General features: G+C 37.4%; 1 protein-coding gene across 4 annotated transcripts in view; it reads left to right on the forward strand.

The window, feature by feature from the left end:
• Positions 1-20,927, forward strand: part of LOC138750907 (KN motif and ankyrin repeat domain-containing protein 1-like) — a 206,804-nt gene that overhangs the window by 162,222 nt on the left and 23,655 nt on the right. For all 4 annotated transcript variants that reach the window (XM_069913036.1, XM_069913034.1, XM_069913032.1 and 1 more), the window contains exons 4-5: positions 9,238-9,351; positions 11,191-11,305. In XM_069913036.1, coding sequence (XP_069769137.1) covers positions 9,238-9,351; positions 11,191-11,305 — 229 coding nt within the window. The remainder of the gene's footprint in view (positions 1-9,237; positions 9,352-11,190; positions 11,306-20,927) is intronic.

Here is a 20,927-nt window from a genome sequence, read left to right on the forward strand (position 1 = left end):
CAGCTAATTGTAAGCATTTAGATTTGGCTCCAATCTCTTCGCATTACATTCCGAAATTAACATTCGTTTCATTTCAAAAACTTGATGTCTGAATGTTTTCATTCATGAATGATTGAATGGAATTTTCTGCACAGCACCATCATCTTTGTTTCTTTGCTCAGAGGCAATGTTCAAGGATTCGGTCTGTTTTGGCATCTTCAGACAAGACATGTTCATTTCTTTGTCCTGCATTTAGTTAGATTGACAAAGGAACAAAGGGAATAGGCCTGAGCCTGTTCCACCATTCAGTATAATCATAGATATTCCAAAATCAGTGCCTAATTTTCTCGCGCCGAACCCAGCGCTCCCCTCTCTCTCTCACGATCTCCCTTTCGTGGCTAGGAATTTATCGACTTCAATTACGTTCAGCATTCTGGACAACATCATCTCTGGTGGAGAATACCGCAGGTTCATCAGCCTCTGAGTGAAGAAATTTCTCCATCACAGCCCAAAAGATTTTACTCTATAAGATGAAAATCTAGCCTTCTGTTGTAGATCCTCCAGCCAGGTAAAACCTTCTCAACATATCCAGTTTTTGTAGGCCTATCCTGAATTTGGTTAGTTTCAATTAGATCCCCTCTTCTGAACCCTTGTTATTTTTTCCCAAACAAGACAGACCAGCAATCCATTTATCAATCTGTTAAACCTTTACTGCACTCCCTCCATGGAATGTATATCCATTCTTGGAGATAAAAATAAGTGTACACAGTTGTGATCCCATCAAGACCTCGGTGTAGTAGCAGGTCATTGATTCTCTTGTGCACAGAAACCTGTATGAAGGCTAGTATCAACTGGCAGTATCATTTGTAGTATTAATTGCTTTCTGCATCTGTATGCTTGCTTTCAGTGTTAGATTGGTTTCAACATCAACATTTCCCAATCTATTACCATGTAAATGACTCTGCCATTCCACTTTCTAACTTTATATTTTTCCACATTAGACTGCATGTGCTGTGTTTTTTCCACTTAATGTCTAAATCACCTTGAAGCCTTTTTGACAAAACTGGGTAAGATTGCAGAGTTTGATGGTGCAATAGCAAATTTAGAAAAAAATTCTCTTCCTTCATGCATATCACTGATCTATCAGATTGTTAGTCTATCTCTAAGAATTTATCCTTGCACTACTCACCATCTTCCCTCCTGAGATAGTCCCACATATTTCTTCTCTCTGACCAATTTTCAATCCATGAAAGTATATAATCCCTAGATCCAGGTACTGTAATCTTGTGCATTAACATCTTGAGTGCAAATTTATCAAACAGTTTCTAAAAATCCAAATCCACTTGCTTCGTTCTACCACTTCTGTCCTTAAAAGAGCCCTCTGCGTTGAACAGAATTTTCCTATCATAGATCCATCTTTGTTTAATCCCGCTGATATTTTCCAGGTTGATTGACATCCTATTGCTTTCATTGGATGCAGCATGACCTGCTCAGTTCTTCCAGGACTTTATTTCCCAAATGGCTGTTACTATCTTTACTGCCGTTGGAGAAGCCTGTCTCCAGTTCTTTCTCTCCCTTGTTTTTAAATGGTGGGGTTTCATCTGCTACCGTTTCAAAAGAACTACTCCATTTGGGCCCTCTTCCATGCAGACAACAAAAATATTTCTTCACACCAGGAAATGTGGAAAGACACTACAAGTCAGGCAATATGTACGGAAGGCGCCTTTCATCCAAAATGTATTTCTTTGTTCCCCAATGTAGATTCTCCTGTTTCTGACCATCTCAGATCTAAATTGTCATACCTAAATATTTTCTGCTGAAGTTTCAAAGTCCTCTTGTGCTCCTTGCAAGCTTACTGTGGCACTGTTTTTTCACTAAATCAAACCCTTTGACCTTCCAATCAAATTAGGAAGTATTTGAATTAAACAAACTGAAAGAACAATGATAAAATGCTCTGTGACTACCATGAAAATATAAATAAGAGCAAGTAAATGTAATAAAGCATGTGGGTTTGAGTGTAAAATAAATGCTTAAATTTCCTTGATATTTATGGTTCACCTTCCCCCTATTGTAGCCTTCTAATTTACTTACAGGGTTTATTCCTTCAAGTAGTTTATTCCATGATGAAATTCTGAAATGAATGTGACATTTTCCTCGAAGTATTCTGTCTGGAGTGAAATAAGCACGGAAGATGAAACCCTTATTTAAATTGTATTCCAATTACTGCTGTTATATTTTTATACTACAGAAGTTAAAGCAAGCTGCTATTTTGTTATACCAAAATAATTACACGTTTGTTCCTGCCAATAAATTTATGTACTTTGTGAAGTTCAAAACAAAACAGCAGATACTGGAAATCTGAAATAAAAATAGAAAATGACACCAGCATTTGTTGAATGAGAAACTATATAAAAGCATAGGTATTTAAATCAATTCTTGTTCTGATTGTTCGTTGTATGCTGCCAGACTGTGGACGGGGGAACATTTGATTTGAAAACTTATATTCTTTCTCTTTAACCAAAACAAAACTTATTTTTAAAAAAGGCTGCCTGCTTTTTGCTCATACTTTGAGTAAGAGCTCATGGCCTAAATATTGGTTATATATCTTTACCTCCTATGGACCCTGCTGCACCTACTGAGTTTCTCCAGCACTTTTGTGTATTTACTACAATCACAGTGACTGCAGACATTCTTGTTTAAAGATATTATTTTATTCACAAAGGTTGCAGATTACTCAAGCATTTTGATTTGAAAGAAAATGACTTTGACTATCCAAAATGAAATTACTTTCAACTCAAAAATCTCAGCTGGCTCAGTGGTAGAAATATTCACTCTTGAGAGGGAAAAGAAAACACCATTTCATGTCCGACTATGAGCAAAGAGTAGTTGACTTGTTGAGATGCTGACTCAGTATTACATCAATAAGCAGAGATTTTCTATACCAGTTGAGACGATCATGATCCCAGCTAAGTTTAATCAGTGTTTAACAGTCTTGGGTTAACTTTCATTTTTCCTACTGCTGTCAGAGATCTTGTTTCGTGCAAGGTAATTGCCAATCATTGTACCTAGGCTGGCAAGACATTTGGAAAGTCTGAAGGACTTTTTTTAATAGTGTTGCAATTTCCATTTCTGCCCAACACGCCCACCCATTTTCTACACCCTGTTCACTTTCTCCCTCCTCTTCTCTCTGCTCCTCCCCTCCTGTTCTCTCTGCCCAACTACTACTAAGGCTGAAAATCTGAAATAATAATCTGGAAGCACTTGCAGGACGGGTAACATCAGTGGGAAAATACACATTCACCAGAACAGAGAAAGCAAGGGCTTAACCCTATCTTTAATAATGATTCAGTCTCACTGAATGCAGCTCCGTTGATGCACATGAATTTTCTCACTGCAGTGGTCATGGTGTTTTGTAATTTTAAATTGTTGGTTTATGCTGATTTTGCACTCTGAGAAGATGCATTACAGGATCTGACAGGGGAAATGTATTCTGTGACCTGAAAGAATGCATCAGTGCTTGGCAAATTCATCATATGATGGTTGAGGGGTAGCAGTTGGTCATTAATGAAATGCCAGAAATAAAACTCCTGGAAAATAATCCTTCATTTTAAAGGTTTGATTTTCCAGATTTTGCCTCAAATTGGATAAAAAGATGAAGTCACATAGTAAATTAAATACTTACATACCACTTAATTGCTAATTTTGATGCTATTTAATTCTCACATAAGATTGCCAATGACAGGTCCTGATGTAAGGGGATTGCTCAGGAGTTGATTTTGTGACCTCCTGTAGCATGCAGTGAACAGCAGAGCATGGCTGATTTAATCATGAATTTTTTTTTTACCGTCCAAAATAACACCAAAAGTTAGATTTTGGACGGTAAAAAAAATCAAGATTTTTACAATTTGGGATGATGCTGTAGTGGGCCGAATGACCGCACGGTTAGACAGGCTGAATTGCCGCCCCAGTAATCTGACACAAGATGGTGTGGGCCCCCTTCCCTTCTGAGGAGATGTGGCACACGTTGCCTGGTGGACAGCACTGCTTCCATGTTGTGTGGCGCTGCATGGGGAGCGACGCCGTGAGGGGCCAGTGCACCCCTCACAGGAAGTGGGCAGTCTCCTCGAGTTCAATTACTGGTTCACTTTGTGCTGTGTGGACGTCTCTCATTTTAGTAGTGCTGCTGTTAGCAGATGCTACAATACTGTAATATCTTTCTGTTGTGGTACGCAATAATACACCACAGGATGAGGCCAGTTCATTGTATGTCTTTTGCCCAATTTGGAGAAGCGATTCAATGAGTAATTTCCTTAACTTTCTCAATGACTTTGGAAATTTCCCAATTCTTTCTAGAAGTTGATGAATCTGTCCCTCCCACCTTTTGAACAATGTATTTCCCTTGCAGGAATTATTTTTCCCTTGTGTCCCCAATGTTTTATTTGCTAAATATTCTCATATCTATCTCCTCCAGTGACCAACAGTTCTGCACCTGGAAATGGGCTTATTTACAAAATCAAAATTTTTCATGATTTTTGAACACTTCCATGAAATCTCCACAGAACTTGCTCTGCGTTCTGAGCAGTCTCAGTTCTCTGCTTCTCTCCATGCAAGTAGAGTTGTTTGTTCCCAGTAATTTCTTCCTTATCTTGCTGAAGAAGGTGTTCATATCTCCCATATGTAAATGCAAAAATATGTATGATGCCCTGCAATTGAAGCCAATGACACCATTAGTTGTGCCAATCCACAGCTTGGGATCTGCTGACAACAATGTTGTTTTGCACAGGTACATAGTTAAAGGAATCAAGCTTGAAATACTGCTTCTGCATTGTCTTCTGGACTCTGATATCTACTCTTGCTTCTGTCTCTTCCACCTCTGTTTCTCTCTAGACTCTAAGATATTAGAAAATAGTTGATGATCATAGAAAGGTACATACAGTAATGCCCTCTATGGTGCATCTCTTCCATGCCAACCATGATTCTTATTGACAACAATTCTATTTACCTGTGCTAGGCCTGTATCCTTCTCCACCTATAAATTTTAAATTTAACTTTAGATATACACCATGGTAACAGGCAATTTCGGCCCACGAGTCCGTGCCGCCCAATGTACACCAAATTAACCTACAGTCCCTTTACGTTTTTTTTTTGAAGGGTGGGAAGAAACAAGACCCCCAGGGGAACACCCAAACAGACCAAGGAGAATGTACAAACTCATTACAGACAGCATGGGTTCAAACCCTGGTCACAATCGCTGGCGCTGTGAAAGTGTTGCGCTAACCACTACACCAACTGTGCCATCATCTCGGGCAGTACATCCGGGATGTTGCTGCTCATGTCCAAGATTAGATTAGATTTACGTGAATGATTCTTGAAATAAACAATAGATTCCTAGATTATTTTCCACTGTAAAATTTACATCCAAGTACTTTTTAAATGTTGTGCCTCTACCACTTTCTCAGTCAATATGTTCAGATTGAGTCTATCCTTTCTCATGAAGTTTGGCTGAACTTTGTTTCTGTTTGTAAACCCCCAGATCATTTTTAAACAGTTCTGTGCATGCAATTTCACATCTCGTTATTCTTCAAGTTTACCTTCAAATATTTCACTGTACACCACTCAGCCTAAATCTCACCAACTATCTGTCTACATTTTGCTGGTTTATTGACTTGCTGTGGATGCTTCCTTCTTATCCACCATTTTCTTTTCCATGAATAATACTTCTCCATTTTGGTGCATTGTACATGGGACATGGGGGGGGGGGGGGGGGGGGTGGTGAAACACAATGCTCAATTAGACCTCTGCGTCATGTGGTGATCAAAGGAAGGAAATTTTCCCCCATTTGTACCTTGTAACAAAGATGAGAAGAATTGGACATTTTAAACATGTGGTTACAGGAAAATTGTAATCAATCTTTGAAACATCCAATTGGTTATCCTGTTGAAACTAAATCTCTGGTTTCTGTTTTAGATAGCTAAGTGGGATGTGGGATCTTTATTTTTGTGCTGTCGCTAATAGCAAACTTTTAAATTGTGCACACCAGTTTACTGACCAAGTTCTGAATAACTAACTGCTGGGAGAGTGTAGACAAGTCTGCATATTGTTCCCACCAGGAGAGTCTGATATTCTGAAGCATAGAAATAACATTCATAATGGAGACTGAGGGAGAAGTTGGAATGCAGAGCCAGTCGGTTTAGTTGAATAATTATAGGTTTGTGCTTGTGGAAATATTTCACATTTTTGTGATTAGTCATATAGATTCAATACATGCATGCAGTTAAAACAAGTTGTAATTTTTATTATTTATGGATGCCTGTAGTCCTATCTCTACCTGAGAACAGCAGCAAAAGGGATAATTGTCTTGGTGGTCTCCCAGAGGTACCACATTTTGTTTCTTATTGACCAATGTGTTTGGACAATGGCTGCAAATTTGTAGATAAATAATGCCCATCCCCTTGAACAATAAGTGACATGTCAAAAACCACTGGTGCTTTTTGAAGTAAATTTCTAATTTGAAATCTTATTTTCTGCGGTTTAAGTAATGCTAACTAGAAAACATTTTTTCATGAGGAGGGCCTGGCCAACATCACATTGCTTTTCATTTTCCCACCCTACCAACTTTGACAATTCCTTGACTAGGTAATGAAGGAAAAGGCCAAAGGAGTTTGTTCCTTGTGTTGTTCAGGGGCAAGCTACTGCAGTGCTATGAAATTACTCTGCCATCTTCTTCCCCTCAGTGCAGCACAATGTGAGGCCCTTTCTCAAAAAGCTTTCAGCAGAGGTGAGATGAAGGAAATAAATCACTCTAATACTGCAGGAATCTGCAATTGCACATTTGGGCATCTCTCATCTACATAATTGTTAACAATGTTTGTTCACTTTCCTTCCCCTTTGCCTGATGCCAGTGACTTTTCCTGGATTGAACTTATAAAAGGTCACTTTCCAAACTTTCCTCAATTGGCTATTTATTTGCAAACCTGGAAAGTAAGTATTGTTAGATTTATCATTTCGTTCAAATTCTCTTGGTCAATGCCAACTTGGGCATTTTGTAAAGTAGAAGCCATGAGATAAATTTCCCCATCTAACACTGGAGTGATAAAGGTAATTATTAACAAACATGGTGGAAGAGATTACTGAGCATAAACTATACAGGGTACCTGAAACCTACCCAGTATTTGTGAAATAAATTCCTCATTGGACAGTAAACGAACTGAGCAAATACGTCGGTAGTGGGTGGCTGTCAAAATATTTTTCTAAAAGCAAAATATATTTCCTCCATTTCAGCAACTTAGTTCTGTTGCAATAAAAATGGTCTTTTGTCGGAGTATTCAAATGACCTTAATCACCCCTCAGTAATTATATAAAGGAAAATTATACAGTTGAATTGGGTAACTTCTGGTAATAAAATAATGTGGATTTTAGCAAGTGTTTTTGTTAGACTCTAGTTCACTGAAGAAAATCAAGGCACAGATGGTTAAAGAATGAGCCTATTTTGATGGGATGAAGCTGTGGTTGTTGGCAACGATTAACATGGCAAGCTAGTGTAAACAGGAAATTTTTCTTTCAGAGTACTTGTAGTTCTCTGCCTTGTGCTCATTTATGCACTGCTGAAGTAAATGCAGCCAAAAACATTCCATTCATTTAAAGTATTGGATCTTTTATAGTTACGCCCTTTAGCATAAGTATCACTCCACAGACTGTGCGAGTTGAATGGGATTTAGGTAGCTTGTTTTTGTCGGTATTATATCCGCTCGTCTTATCCTAACAGAATTTCCTGTTGAAGAATGCAAATGGTGAATATCAAGATAATAGACGGAGGGCAAAAACTAAACCCTGAAGTGCTGGAAGAACTTCACAGGTCAAGCAGTGTCAGTAGAAGAAAGATACTACTGGTGGCACTTGGGGTGGCTCATTAAATTTAATTTAAAGCATGAAAAATCAGTATTTCAAAAGAGCAAAGAAACTGAAAATGTTGCAAGTTTGAAATGAAATGGACTGGATGCACAGCCAGCTAATAAGCAATTGTGAAGTGAAACAGGAGGTTGTAACATTTAGTTTGTACCTATGAATTTTACTAATGTCGTGGGCTTGCTTTTTAAAGTTAATGAGACTTTTAAAAATATTTTTATACCATTTTCTAAATTTGATATTGCTTGATTGACATTTAAATAATATTTTTATGACTTTATGCTTTTTTTTCTTACCTCTTCCAACAATATGCCTCATTTGGTTCCATAGGTATGATGACCTTGTTCCATATCAATGAGAGCTTTGATATATAAACTGCCTTTTTTTGATTGTTACATGAACCCATTCCTGAAATTCATTGAACTTCACAGCAGGAGGCACTGAACAGAATCCTGAAAAATGTCCCCCTTCTCTAACTCAAGGCAACATTAAAATATTTGAGTCTCCTCTATGATGACTGTAATTATCTCACTCCGCATGATACTTATGGTAAATAAGTTAATTTGGTGCTGACAAACATCAAATCTTGAGACATCTGGGTCTTTTGGACTTTCCACTCTATAAACTCTTTGTCGGTATATTTTTAAACACATTTTATTCCTTTCAAATGTTTCTTGGAAAAGGATGTCCCTCTAATTAGCTAGCATTGGCATGACAAATAATATTCCATTTAAGCTGATTTCCAACTTAAACAACTAAGTTCTAGGTTGCATTGTCCGTGGTTCAAACCTCTAGAATGGAGTTTCATGTAGAAGCAAAAATCTTTGAGATTGAAACAATCTCTTCAGTTTTTCTGCTCTTTTTCTGCATGCTCTACTGATCACCTCGCATATCGGATTAATCCTTAATGTTGCTCTGAAACCTCTTCCTCTTGGTTCTTACTATCACATATCCTCTCCTCTTTCCTTAGTTTCTCATCTATACAATTCCCACCTCCTGGCCCTATTCCATCAAACTATGTGCTATGAATCTCTAACTCTTCCTCCAGCTGTCTGTTATACCTGTCTCCATGGGCTTCAGTTACATTGTGATGTATTCTTCCAGTCATTGAGTCACGTGTGTGTTTAATGCCTCTCATATACACAGATTATCATTTCCTCTATGTTTGTGTGCTCGCACTGTAATTGTGGATATCTACTTTCCAAATATTAAATTGCTGACTTATAAATATTAAACATTATGCTTCAAAAATTTTGCTTCATGTTGAGAAGTTGCCTTATATAGAAGTCAGAAGGGTGCACAGTTATATTCAAACCTTCAATCTTATTGCCTCTACAATTCTGTCAACACTAGATACCCAAGTTACAACTTTAAAGATCGGAGACTCTTGCGAGACATTGTCGCAACAGGAAGACGTTGTTCTTCAAACTGTGTTGGCCAACCAGCAAACAGCAACTCCACTTCATGGTATGTATCGTGGAAACACTATTTTAAAACCAAAACCAGCTAATAAACATGGCAATCACAGCCCCAAAATAACTGCAATATGTGACTTCTCCAGGAGCGAAAGGCATTCTTGGACCACTTTAAACATAAATCAAATTAACATGAGAAGTTTATAAAGAACATTTTGTGGTGGCTAGTTTTCTTATTTTTACAATTCAATTGGGAAAACTCCCAAGAATGGCCAACATACACAAATTCTCTCAACTGTTTCCTGAGCTAAAAATAATCGTCTGGAGGAACTCAGTGGGTTGAACAGTCAGTGGGGAGAATTTTCCCCTACAGCATCTTTTCCTCCATTGATGCTGCTTGACCTGCTAAGTTCCTCCAGCAGATTAATTTTTGCTACAAATTTCAGAATCCGAATGTCTGTCTCTTACCAACAGAGCTACCTTGAGTCTCTGGCATGTCTAAAAGAAAAAGATTATTTTGTATGTATTGAAAGCAATTCTTGGAATTGTGCTTTATATGTAATTGTAAGCGTCAGTTCTTGAGATGGGTCCTGGTATTATTTGACATGGCAATTATTTGCCCATATTAGTTCCCAAACTCTTCAGTAAAATGCTTGCATCTAATTCTGTTTTTGTTTTGATGAGAGAGAAATTTGCATATGCTGATAATATTAGTGCTACCTCTCCACTCCCATTACCCCTCCAGTTTGTTTCCATCTATTTGATAATGATACTAGAATGCTAGCTGACTGCATTTCTCACCTGCCTTAGATTTGGCTTAAATTGGTCTTGCTCAGCACTGAGAAAACTGAAGCTGTGATCTTATGTGCCCACTGTAACCACCATCTGTTTCATAGCCAGTGTATAATCCATCTGATCATTTTTTTAAATTCACATTGTTTTGTCCTCAGTATTCTGCATTCATTACAACAATGATTCTTTCTTTTCATAACTGCCTCATGAACTAATTAATCTTTTAAATTTCCACTTTACAATTAGTTTTAATATTTTTTGTTATTATTTACAAAGTATGATAGTGTTGTTTGATTTTATATAACATTCATTTATGTTATTTATCTCTCTGATCTCCAATTCAGTAGGTTTTCAGGCAACTGTTTCTAGTTCTCAATAAAATGCTTCCTGGAAACTGATTTGGGGATATGCTACAAAATTCTCATAAAGTTGCTTGGCTTTTTGTGCAGATTATGCTTTGCTTTTGCACAATGTATGGAAATCTGAGCAATTTTGAAATCCTTTTAATTTACGTGAAATGAATTCATTTTTTGTTGCCATTTCTTGGTCTTCCCATTATCCTTGCCTTAAATGGTGAAAGGCAACCAAATCCCAAACATCTGCAAATATCATTCTTGTAATGAGAAATTAAGAATTGCTTACAAATATCTGAATGTCACGAACCTTGCAGAGGATTGTTCAGTTCTGCTCCCGTCACTCAGCTGGCACTGAGAATACACTCTGAAAGGAGGAGCATGGGAATAGCTTAAATAGTTTTTCTTGTGTTTGGCATGGATGCAATGGGAAACTAGTTTTGATTGAGATTTGTTTAAAGCATTCTGAATATTCCACCCTATTCATCTTTTAATGTATTGTAATGTTATGTTCATGTCCTGTTGGCTTTCATGGAGGTAGAATTTTCACATTTTTCATCATGTAGTCTCCCATCCTTTTGCTTTACCTTCCCTCGATCTCTCAACTTCATTCTGTTACTGTGATTGAGAAGGGAGGAGGCTGGAAGGTACATAAATATGCTCCACTTTTTTGGAAGCCAAATGGCTATCACTTTGTGGTTAACGTATCTCACAAATTCAGGATTAAATGCTTTCTTTTGTTGTAGTGCCTTCTGGCAGCACAGGAGCACTAAAATCCATCATGAAAAAGAAAGATGGCCCCAGAAAGCATGAAGCAAATGGTATGAAGAAAAACCTTCAGTTTGTGGGTGTTAATGGAGGGTAAGTCTGGAATCTCTGCTGGTCCTATTCAGCAATGTGATAATAATTCCCAAATGAACAATAAAGCTTTTAGTTTGAATTCTTTTATTCTTCCCAGCTCTTGCAAATAAAACCATATACTATCTAGTTAAAAAGACATTAAAAGGGCAATTCAGTATCAGAAAATTGAAATGTTGAAAAATTTGGGAAAAGGTGCAATTTGTTTTCAAAATTTTTTTCTATGGCATTTAACCTGCCATAGAATATAAAAATACAAGGCTAATCTACAGTGAAACCTCGTTAGAACGGGATTTGTTAATCCGCGGAATCGCTTATAGCACGGGTGTCTGTGGACCCCAAACTTCTAAGGGGCGGGCTGACAGCCCCTGAACTCACGCCTGACAGTCCCCCTCCCCGCTGCCCTGCGGCTTGTCGGCCGACCCTGCATCTGTTCCGTGACTTGGCTGTAACATGGTATGAAATCTTGGACTCCAACTATCGCATTCTAACGAGGTTTTACTGTAGTATTATGTATTCATTTACTCATTGACTATGAAAATTATATTTTGTAATTAACTTTAAAACTGTTATCCATATGTAATGTCTGTCTGGTTTCTGTAAGAAATGGCCATTGGAAACATGAGCTCAAAAATACCACTGGAAGATGGAACATGTATTTATTGGCACATAGGTAGTAATTACCAAATAATCTTTCTGAACAGAAACTGTGCATTTTTGCTAATTCCATTTTGAAAGAAAATGGAACCATGGTTGTTTTGTTGTAGATTGCTTATTTTAAATAAATAATAATTTGAAATTAATTGGAATAAAGATTTCATCAAGTCATATTTGTATACAACCCTAAGCAGTAAACCTTTGCATGCCAACTCTATCAAATGCATGTAATCAATAAAACAGAAGAGATGATCATTGACTTCAGGAGAGGGGCCAGAATCTACATCCTGTCCATATTAATGATGTTGGTCTAAAGAATATACAGCTTCAAGTTCTTTTGAACAAATATCTCAAATGGGCTGACCTGTCACAATGGTCAGGAAAGCTCATTAACACCTCTACTTTCTTAGAAGGTAAAAGAAGTTTGCCATATTCTCCTTTGTTCCTCATTATGCATCACAGTGTGGCATGGGAGCTGCTCTGCTCTTTTTTTTAATATTTTTTTAATTTTTCACACTGTGAACCATGTCAACCAAAATATATACAAACATTTCTCATTAAATATACACAGTGGCATTTTCTCTCTTTTTATCCCCCTACCCTCCCTTCCCACCCCCCTCCAAGACCAATAAATATTCAACAAATATAATACAATAAACCATAAAACGATGTCTTCACACAGTGAAAAATAAACAAGAAAAATGGGTCATCTGCTTTTACACACTGAATCAAATTGTTTTGTCTTCTTATCATTTTTGAGGGGGGGGAGGTCCGAGGCAAGCTCTCCCTGTTGTGTTCCATGTATGGTTCCCAAATTTTTTCAAATAATGTGACTTTATTTATTAAATTATATGTTATTTTTTTCCAATGGAATGCATTTATTCATTTCCATGTACTATTGCTGTATTCTCAGGCTCTCTTCCATTTTCCAAGTTAACATTATACACTTTTTTGCTACTGCTAAGGCTATCATAATGAATCATTTTTGTGCTTTATCCAATTTGAGGCCTAATTCATTACTTCTTATGTTACTTGAAAGAAAATCTGTGGATTTTTTGGTATGTTATTTTTTTGTAATTTTATTTAATATCTGATTTAGATCTTCCCAAAACATATTCACTTTTCTACATGCCCAAATTGCATGTATTGTTGTTCCCATTTCCTTCTTACAGCGAAAACATCTATCTGATAATGTTGGATCCCATTCTTTTAATTTTTGAGGAGTGATTTATAAACCAATTATACTATATCATGCGTAATCTTATGTTTATTGTTTTCTTCATAGTTCCGGAGCATAGCTTTTCCCATGCTTCATTTTTTATCTTTATGTTCGAATCCTTTTCCCACTTTTGTTTAGGTTTATAGCTTATTTCATCATTTTCCTTGTCTTGCAGCTTAATGTACATGTTCATTATAAATCTTTTAATTATCATTGTGTCTGTAATCACATATTCAAAGCTGCTTCCTTCTGGTAATCTCAGTCTGTTTCCCAATTTATCCTTTAAATAAGCTTTCAGTTGGTGATATGCAAACATTGTACCATGAGTTATTCCATATTTGTACTTCAAATGATCAAATGTTAAATTATTTCCCAAAAAACAATTTTCTATTCTTTTGATTCCTTTTCTCTCCCATTCTCTAAAGGTTTTGTGTCAATGACAATTTTGGTATTTGGTAATTTGTTTTTTTTTCCTTTCTAAGTGGATCTTCTTCCATCTATTAAATAAATGATGCAGTACTGGTGAGCTTTTATATTGCACCAGCTTTTCATCCCACTTATAAAGTATATGTTCTGGTACCTTCTCCCCTATTTTATCTAGTTATATCTTAGTCCAGTCTGGTTTTTCCCTTGTCTGGTAAAAGTCTGATAAATACCTTAATTGTGTGGCTCTACAATAATTTTTAAAGTTTGGTAACTGCAAACCAACTTGGTTATACCTCTCTGTTAATTTATCTAAGAATTTCCTTATTATTCTTTTTAGTTCATTAAAGAATTTGTCTGTTAATTGATTGAAATAAGTATTGTATCCTTGGGAACACATTCATTTTAGTGCAATTTACCCTCCCTATCAACGTTAGCGGTAATTCTTTCCAATGTTCTAAGTCTTCCTGCAATTTCTTTCTTATTGGCTGATATCTCGGTATCAGATTGCTTGTGCTTGTCATTTAAATGGTGATTCTTTTTTAAATTCTGTATAAATCCATGTTACTCATTGGCATCACTTCACTTTTATTTGCATCGATCTTATACCCCAATATTTCTCCATATTCCTTCAATTTCTTATATAATTCTTTTATTGATATTTCTGGTTTTGTTAGGTATACTATGATATCATCTGCAAATAAGCTGATTTTATACTCCTTCTCCTTTATTTTTATCCCTTTTATTTTCTGTTCTTATCAGTTCTGCCAATGGTTCTATTGCTAAGGTGAACAATGAGGGGGATAGTGGACATCCCTGTTTAGTTGTCCTACTTAATTTAAATTGGCTCGATACATATCCATTTACTGTTACCTTCGCCAATGGTCCATTATACAATGCTTTAATCCAATTTATATATTTTTCTGGTAGATTGAACCTCTATAATACTTTAAAGAAGTAATTCCACTTTACTCTGTCAAAGGCTTTTACTGCATCTAAAGCAACAGCCACTGTTGGTTTCTTATTTCCTCGAACTGCATGAATTAGATTAATAAGTTTACAGACATTATCAGCCGTTCGTCTTTTCTTAATAAATCTAGTTTGATCTTGTTTTACTATTTTTGGTACACAATTGGCCAATCTGTTTGCTAATAATTTCACTATTATCTTATAGTCTGAGTTAAGTAGAGATATTGGTCTATATGATGCTGGTGTTAATGAATCCTTCCCCGTCTTTGGTATTAGTGTAATTATTGCTGTCTTACATGAATCTGGCAAGTTTTGTGTTTCTTCTATTTGGTTCATTACTTCCAGGAGAAGAGGAATTAATAACTCTTTAAATGTTTTGTAGAATTCTATTGGAAATCCATCCTCTCCTGATGTTTTTATTGTTTGGCAGCTTTTTTAATATATCGTGTACTTCCTCTATTTCAAATAGTTTTATCAGTTTGTTTTGTTCCTCTTGCAATTTCGGCAGTTCAATTTTAGCTAAAATCTCTCCTATTTTATCCTCTTTCCCCTCGTTCTCAGTTTGGTATAATTATGCATAAAATTCCTTAAAGTTTTCATTAATCTCTATTGTTTGTCCTTTTTCCTTGATGCCAATACAGTTCTTTTAGCTTGTTGCCAGGCTAATATTTTATGTGTTTTTTCTCTCAGTTTGTTATACTTTTGCTTTGTTTTCATTATGTTCTTCTCCACCTTGTATGTTTGTAATGTTTCGTATTTAATTTTTTGTCCGCCAATTCTCTCTTTTTCGTTATATCATCCCTTTTTACTAGTTCCTTTTCTGTACTTACTATCTCCCTTTCCAACTTCTCTATTTCCCGATTGTAGTCCTTTTTCATCTTGGTTACATTACTTATTATCTGCCCTCTAATGAAGGCTTTCATTGCGTCTCATAATATAAATTTGTCTTTCACTGATTCCGTGTTTATTTCAAAATATATTTTAATTTAGTGTTCAATAAACTCTCTAAATTCCTGCCTTTTAAGTAGCATGGAGTTTAACCTCCATCTATATGTCCTCCATCAGCCAGCTCCCCACCATGACCACCAGCACCCCCACATCTCCATCGGGCACACTGAACTCAAAATGGTCAACCAGTTTACCTACCTCGGCTGCACCATTTCATCTGATTCAAGGATCGACAATGAGATAGACAACAGACTCGCCAAGGCAAATATTGCACCTTTGGAAGACTACACAAAAGAGTCTGGAAAAACAACCACCTGAAGATACATACAAAGATCAGCATGTACAGAGCCGTTGTCATACCCACACTCCTGATCAGCTCCGAATCATGAGTCCTCTACTGGCATCACCTACTGCTCCAAGAACGCTTCCATCAAGCGCTGTCTCTGCTCCATCCTCAACATTCATTGGAATGACTTCATCACCAACATCGAAGTGCTCGAGCTGGCAGAGTCCGCAAGCATCGAATCCATGCTGCTGAAGACCCAACTGTGCTGGGTGGGTCACGTCTCCAGAATGGAGGACCATCGCCTTCCCAAGATCGTGTTCTATGGCGAGCTCTCCACTGGCCACCGAGACAGAGGTGCACCAAAGAAGAGGTACAAGGACTGCCTAAAGAAATCTCTTGGTGCCTGCCACATTGACCACCGCCAGTGGGCTGATATCGCCTCCAACCGTGCATCTTGGCGCCTCACAGTTCGGCAGGCAGCAACCTCCTTTGAAGAAGACCGCAGAGCCCACCTCACTAACAAAAGACAAAGGAGGAAAAACCCAACACCCAACCCCAACCAACCAATTTTCCCTTGCAACCGCTGCAACCATGCCTGCCTGTCCCGCATCGGACTTGTCAGTCACCAACAAGCCTGCAGCAGACGTGGACAATACCCCTCCATAAATCTTCGTCTGCGAAGCCAAGTCAAAGAAGAAAAAAAAAGATATGTTTTTTGGTGGGATGTCTTCCAGTTTAATTACTAATAACATGGGTGAATGATCAAATAGTAGTCTAGCTTTATAATCAGTTTTCTTAACTCTCCGTTGAATATGGGCTGACAACAAAAACATATCAATCCTTGAGTATGTTTTATGCCTACTCGAATAATTTGAATATTCCTTCTCTCTTGGGTGTTGCCTTCTCCATATATCCATAAGTTTAATTTCCTGCATTGATTTTACCATAAATTTAGCTACATTATTCTTTGTGCTTGTCTTTTGTCTAGTTTTATCCAACATTGGATCCAAATTAAGGTTAATATCCCCTCCTATCAATATATTTCCTTGTATATCTGCAATCTTCAAAAAAATATCCTGCAATAACTTTTGATCCTCCTCATTAGATGCAAATATATTGAGCAAATTCTAAGATTCTGAGTATATCTGACACTTTATCATTGCATACCTCCCCGCTGAATCTATTATTTTCTCATCTATTTTGATTGGTACATTTTTGTTAACTAACATGGCTACACCTCTAGATTTTGAATTATATGATGCTGCCGCTACATATCCTACCCAGGCTCTCTTTAATTTGTTATGTTCCGCTTCAGTTATATGCGTTTCCTGCACAAATGCTATATCTATTTTTTTCTTTTTTCAGTAAATTTAATTGCCTCTTCCTTTTAATTTGGTTATGTATTCCATTAATGTTTATAGTCATATAGTTCAAAGTGGCCATCTTGTATCTTGTTTACACCTCTTCCACTTCCTCACCACCTCCATCCCCCCTTTTCCCCATTTTCATCTCTGTTTTCCCTTTTTAAACTCAATGTATTTAAAACATAAAATACTCCAACAATTCCCATACCCAATATTACCTTAACCCCAAATGCCCCACCCCCTTCTCTGAGTTTCCCCTTATCCTTGCCAGGCAACCACAATTCCCCTTTCCATTTGGATTGCGATCTTGCTCACAAGCGTCAACTAATTTCACAGTGACAGTTATTCTCTCTCCCCCAAACCCCCCAGAAAACACTTTTTTACACATATAACAAAACTCTCCCTTTTTTTCCCCTTCTTTCCTTCCCCTCTCTTTTCCCTCTTTAGTTCTTTACATATACATTGTTTTTACATCTTTTCTATACCTTATCACCTTTCTTCAATCTTATTACATCTCTCCTTCTATCCTGTAAACGCTCTGTGAATTCTTGTGCTTCCTCCGGATCCAAGAACAAGTCTGTTTTGCTCCCCAGGTATAAATATTTTAAGCACGGCTGGATGTCTTAACATGAATTTATAACCTTTTTTTTCCATAGAATCGATTTTACTGTATTAAACTCCTTCCTCTTCTTTAAGAGTTCAAAACTTATGTCTTGGTAAAAAAATATTTTTTGACCCTTGTATTCCAATGGTTTATTGTATTCTCTAATTTTATTCCTTGCCCACTCCAGTATGTTTTCTCTTGTCGTATATCTCTAAAATTTTTACTATGATGGACCTTGGTTTATGATGTGTCTGCGGTTTTGGAACTAGTGTTCTCTGTGCCCTTTCTATTTCCATTCCTTCCTGCATTTCTGTCGTGCCCAGGACCTTCAAGATCCATTCTTTCATAAATTCCTTCATGTCTGTGCCTTCTTCACCCTCCTTCAGGCCCACTGTTTTTATGTTGTTTCGCCTACTATAATTTTCCAACATATCAATTTTCTGAGATAACAACTCTTGTGTCTCTTTAAGTTTTTTTTGTCACTTTCTTCCAATTTTCTTCTTAAGTCATTTACTTCCATTTCTACAGCCATTTCACATTCTTCCACATTCTCTACTCTTTTCCCTATTTCTGTTATGACCCATTCTAAACTTTGCATTTTATCTTCTGTTCTTTTCATTTTTCTTTTAATTGCACTAAATTCTAATGACAACCATTCTTTTAATGCTCTCATTTGTTCTTTAAAAAAGGCTTTATCTATATTCTGTCCATCTGTTTTACCTTCTATTTCTCTGTGATGATCTTGGTCTTTTTCTTCCTCTTCTGCTGTGTCTGTACCTGTGTTTGTGTCTTCTTCTTCTCTTTGTATCTGTGTTTCTTCTGATTCTCCTGATGAGTTGCTTGTATCACTTTGTGAGGCCTCTTCTTGCTGGGCTTCTTGTTGTTGATCCTCTCCTCCTGGGCTGCTCATTTGTCGGGCCTCCTGCTGCTGCTCCTCTTGCAGTTCACCCCGTCGACTTTCTTCTTCACTCCTGCTGCCTTCCTCATCTTCCAGCTGAGAGCCCTGGTATCGGGCATCCCTCAGCTGGTCGTGCTGTGTTTGCCCCCCTCCTGTCGGTGTTTCCTTTCACCTTTGCGCACTGCGCATCCGCAACTCTTCCCGCATGTGCAGTTGCGCACTTTTCTTTGGCTCTGAGAGCCATTTTTGAAGTCCACTGGTCAGGGGGTCGCAACTCCATGGGCCAGCACCAACCTCGGAGATTGGGCGCTCTTCGCCACCATGGCTCTCTGTTCCTTCGTGCAGGTAAAGCCTTCTTCATTCATTTCCGATTACTTTTCTTTTTTCCCCGTTGTTCTTACTTATTCCTTCCTGGGTGCCATTGTCTTTCTCTTTGCAACTTTGTCTTCTATTTCTTATACTTTCTATTTGTTAAGCTTTGTCCTTTTTTTCTTTTTTTCTGGAGAGGGCTGGTTTTACCCTACCGGCCCCTACTCCATCACGTGGCTCCCGGAGCTGCTCTGCTCAAAATCAGAAGAAGCTACAGAAGATGATGAATACAGAATAATGCAAATTCCCACCCTTCCATTGACTCCACGTACATCTCCAACTGCTTTGGAAAGGCAGCCAACATCCTGATGTAGCAGTCACACCCTGAACACACTGTCCCTCCTCCCAATGAGCAAATCCTTGAGTGTGAAAGTGTGCACACTCAGGCTTAAAGACACCATGTTCCCTGCAACAATGTGGTTCCTAAATGCATCCCATAACAATGCTGTTATGCTGTTCTTGGTGCTATTTAATCTATGGCTGCACGAATATTAGAGATAACCTGTTATTCTGTTCTCAGAATAACCCTGATCACTGTACTGGGTATTTTGTGACAAATAAACTGAAATAAAACTGATCTGCAGAACAGGACATATGACCCAACTGTTCTATGCTAAGATTTAATACACAGCTCATCTCCTGGCTCTGAACCCTTTTACATTCACTTTGTTCTTCTTTCCTTTGATGCACCGTGTGGGGAACAAGTTCACTCATTGCCCAATGTCGTGCTTGCTGGCCTCGTGGGAGACACATCATCTCATCATATCCAATTCCTGAAAAAAATCAGTTATGTAGATAGGACTTTAATTGAGAAATCAAAGACTAAAGAAAAGATTTTCAATGAAACATTTGCTATAACTGTGGCACAACTCAGTGTCACAAAATTTCAAAAATATTTGGGGCAGTATGGTTGGTGTAGCATTTATCACAATGCCTTTACAGGGCCAGCAGTTGAGACAGGTCCTTGGTTCGAAACCCATGCTGTCTGTAAGGAGTTGTATGTTCTCACCATATCTGTGTGAGTTTTCTCTGTGGCTCCAATTTCCTCCCACCCTTCAGAAATAAACATACTGGGGTGTAGGTTAATGAGGTGTAATTTTGGCAGCATGGACTCGTAGGACTGAATTGGCCTGTAACAGTGCTGTATGTCTAATTTTTAAAAGATAAATTTAAATTTACAAAATTTCATGGGTTATCAGTAGCCTTGCTGGCCTATTGTTAAATTAAATGCTGTAATGAGAAATGCCACAAATATTGTTGAAAACTGACTATGCAAATTTTAAATTATGAAACCATGGACAAATGTCATAATATTTTGACTAACAAGCAAATTTTGTCATCCTAGAGATTTTTGCAGGCAAGAAATAAACCCTGTCCTGCTGCAATCTGGTGGTGTTGCGTCTCCAATTGAAACAAAACTGCTTAAAATGAATCTAGAAACATTAACTCTCCTTCTCTCTCCACAGTATTCTTAATGAACATTTCCAACATTTTGTGTTTTGTTCTGAGATCCAAAAATAACTGAGGTAATAAGAGATCAAATTTGAGTGGACTAAATTCTGTATCTTTGCTTAATTGGCTCAATGCACTAAAGTTGAATGACTTCATGCATTTGTGCTTTTATATAACTGGAGTCATCAGCTTGTTCTATGAAATCTGTTTATCCAATAATGGCAATTTCACAGTAAAACATCAAATAGGCAACATTTCTGAAGTTGGTCATAAATCTGTGTAGTGCAGAAGTGGAGTCTTCACTATCAGCTCAAACACCAAACATGATGCCTTTGTCTCCATTAGTCCCATATTCCTTCATTCCTTTTGGATCCACATTCCCATCCAAGGGCTTTTCAAATTCTGCATTTTTTATCTGTCTCCTCCACCATCTCTG

The sequence above is a fragment of the Narcine bancroftii genome, unplaced genomic scaffold, assembly GCF_036971445.1.
Source record: "Narcine bancroftii isolate sNarBan1 unplaced genomic scaffold, sNarBan1.hap1 Scaffold_302, whole genome shotgun sequence".
Classification (NCBI taxonomy): domain Eukaryota; kingdom Metazoa; phylum Chordata; class Chondrichthyes; order Torpediniformes; family Narcinidae; genus Narcine; species Narcine bancroftii.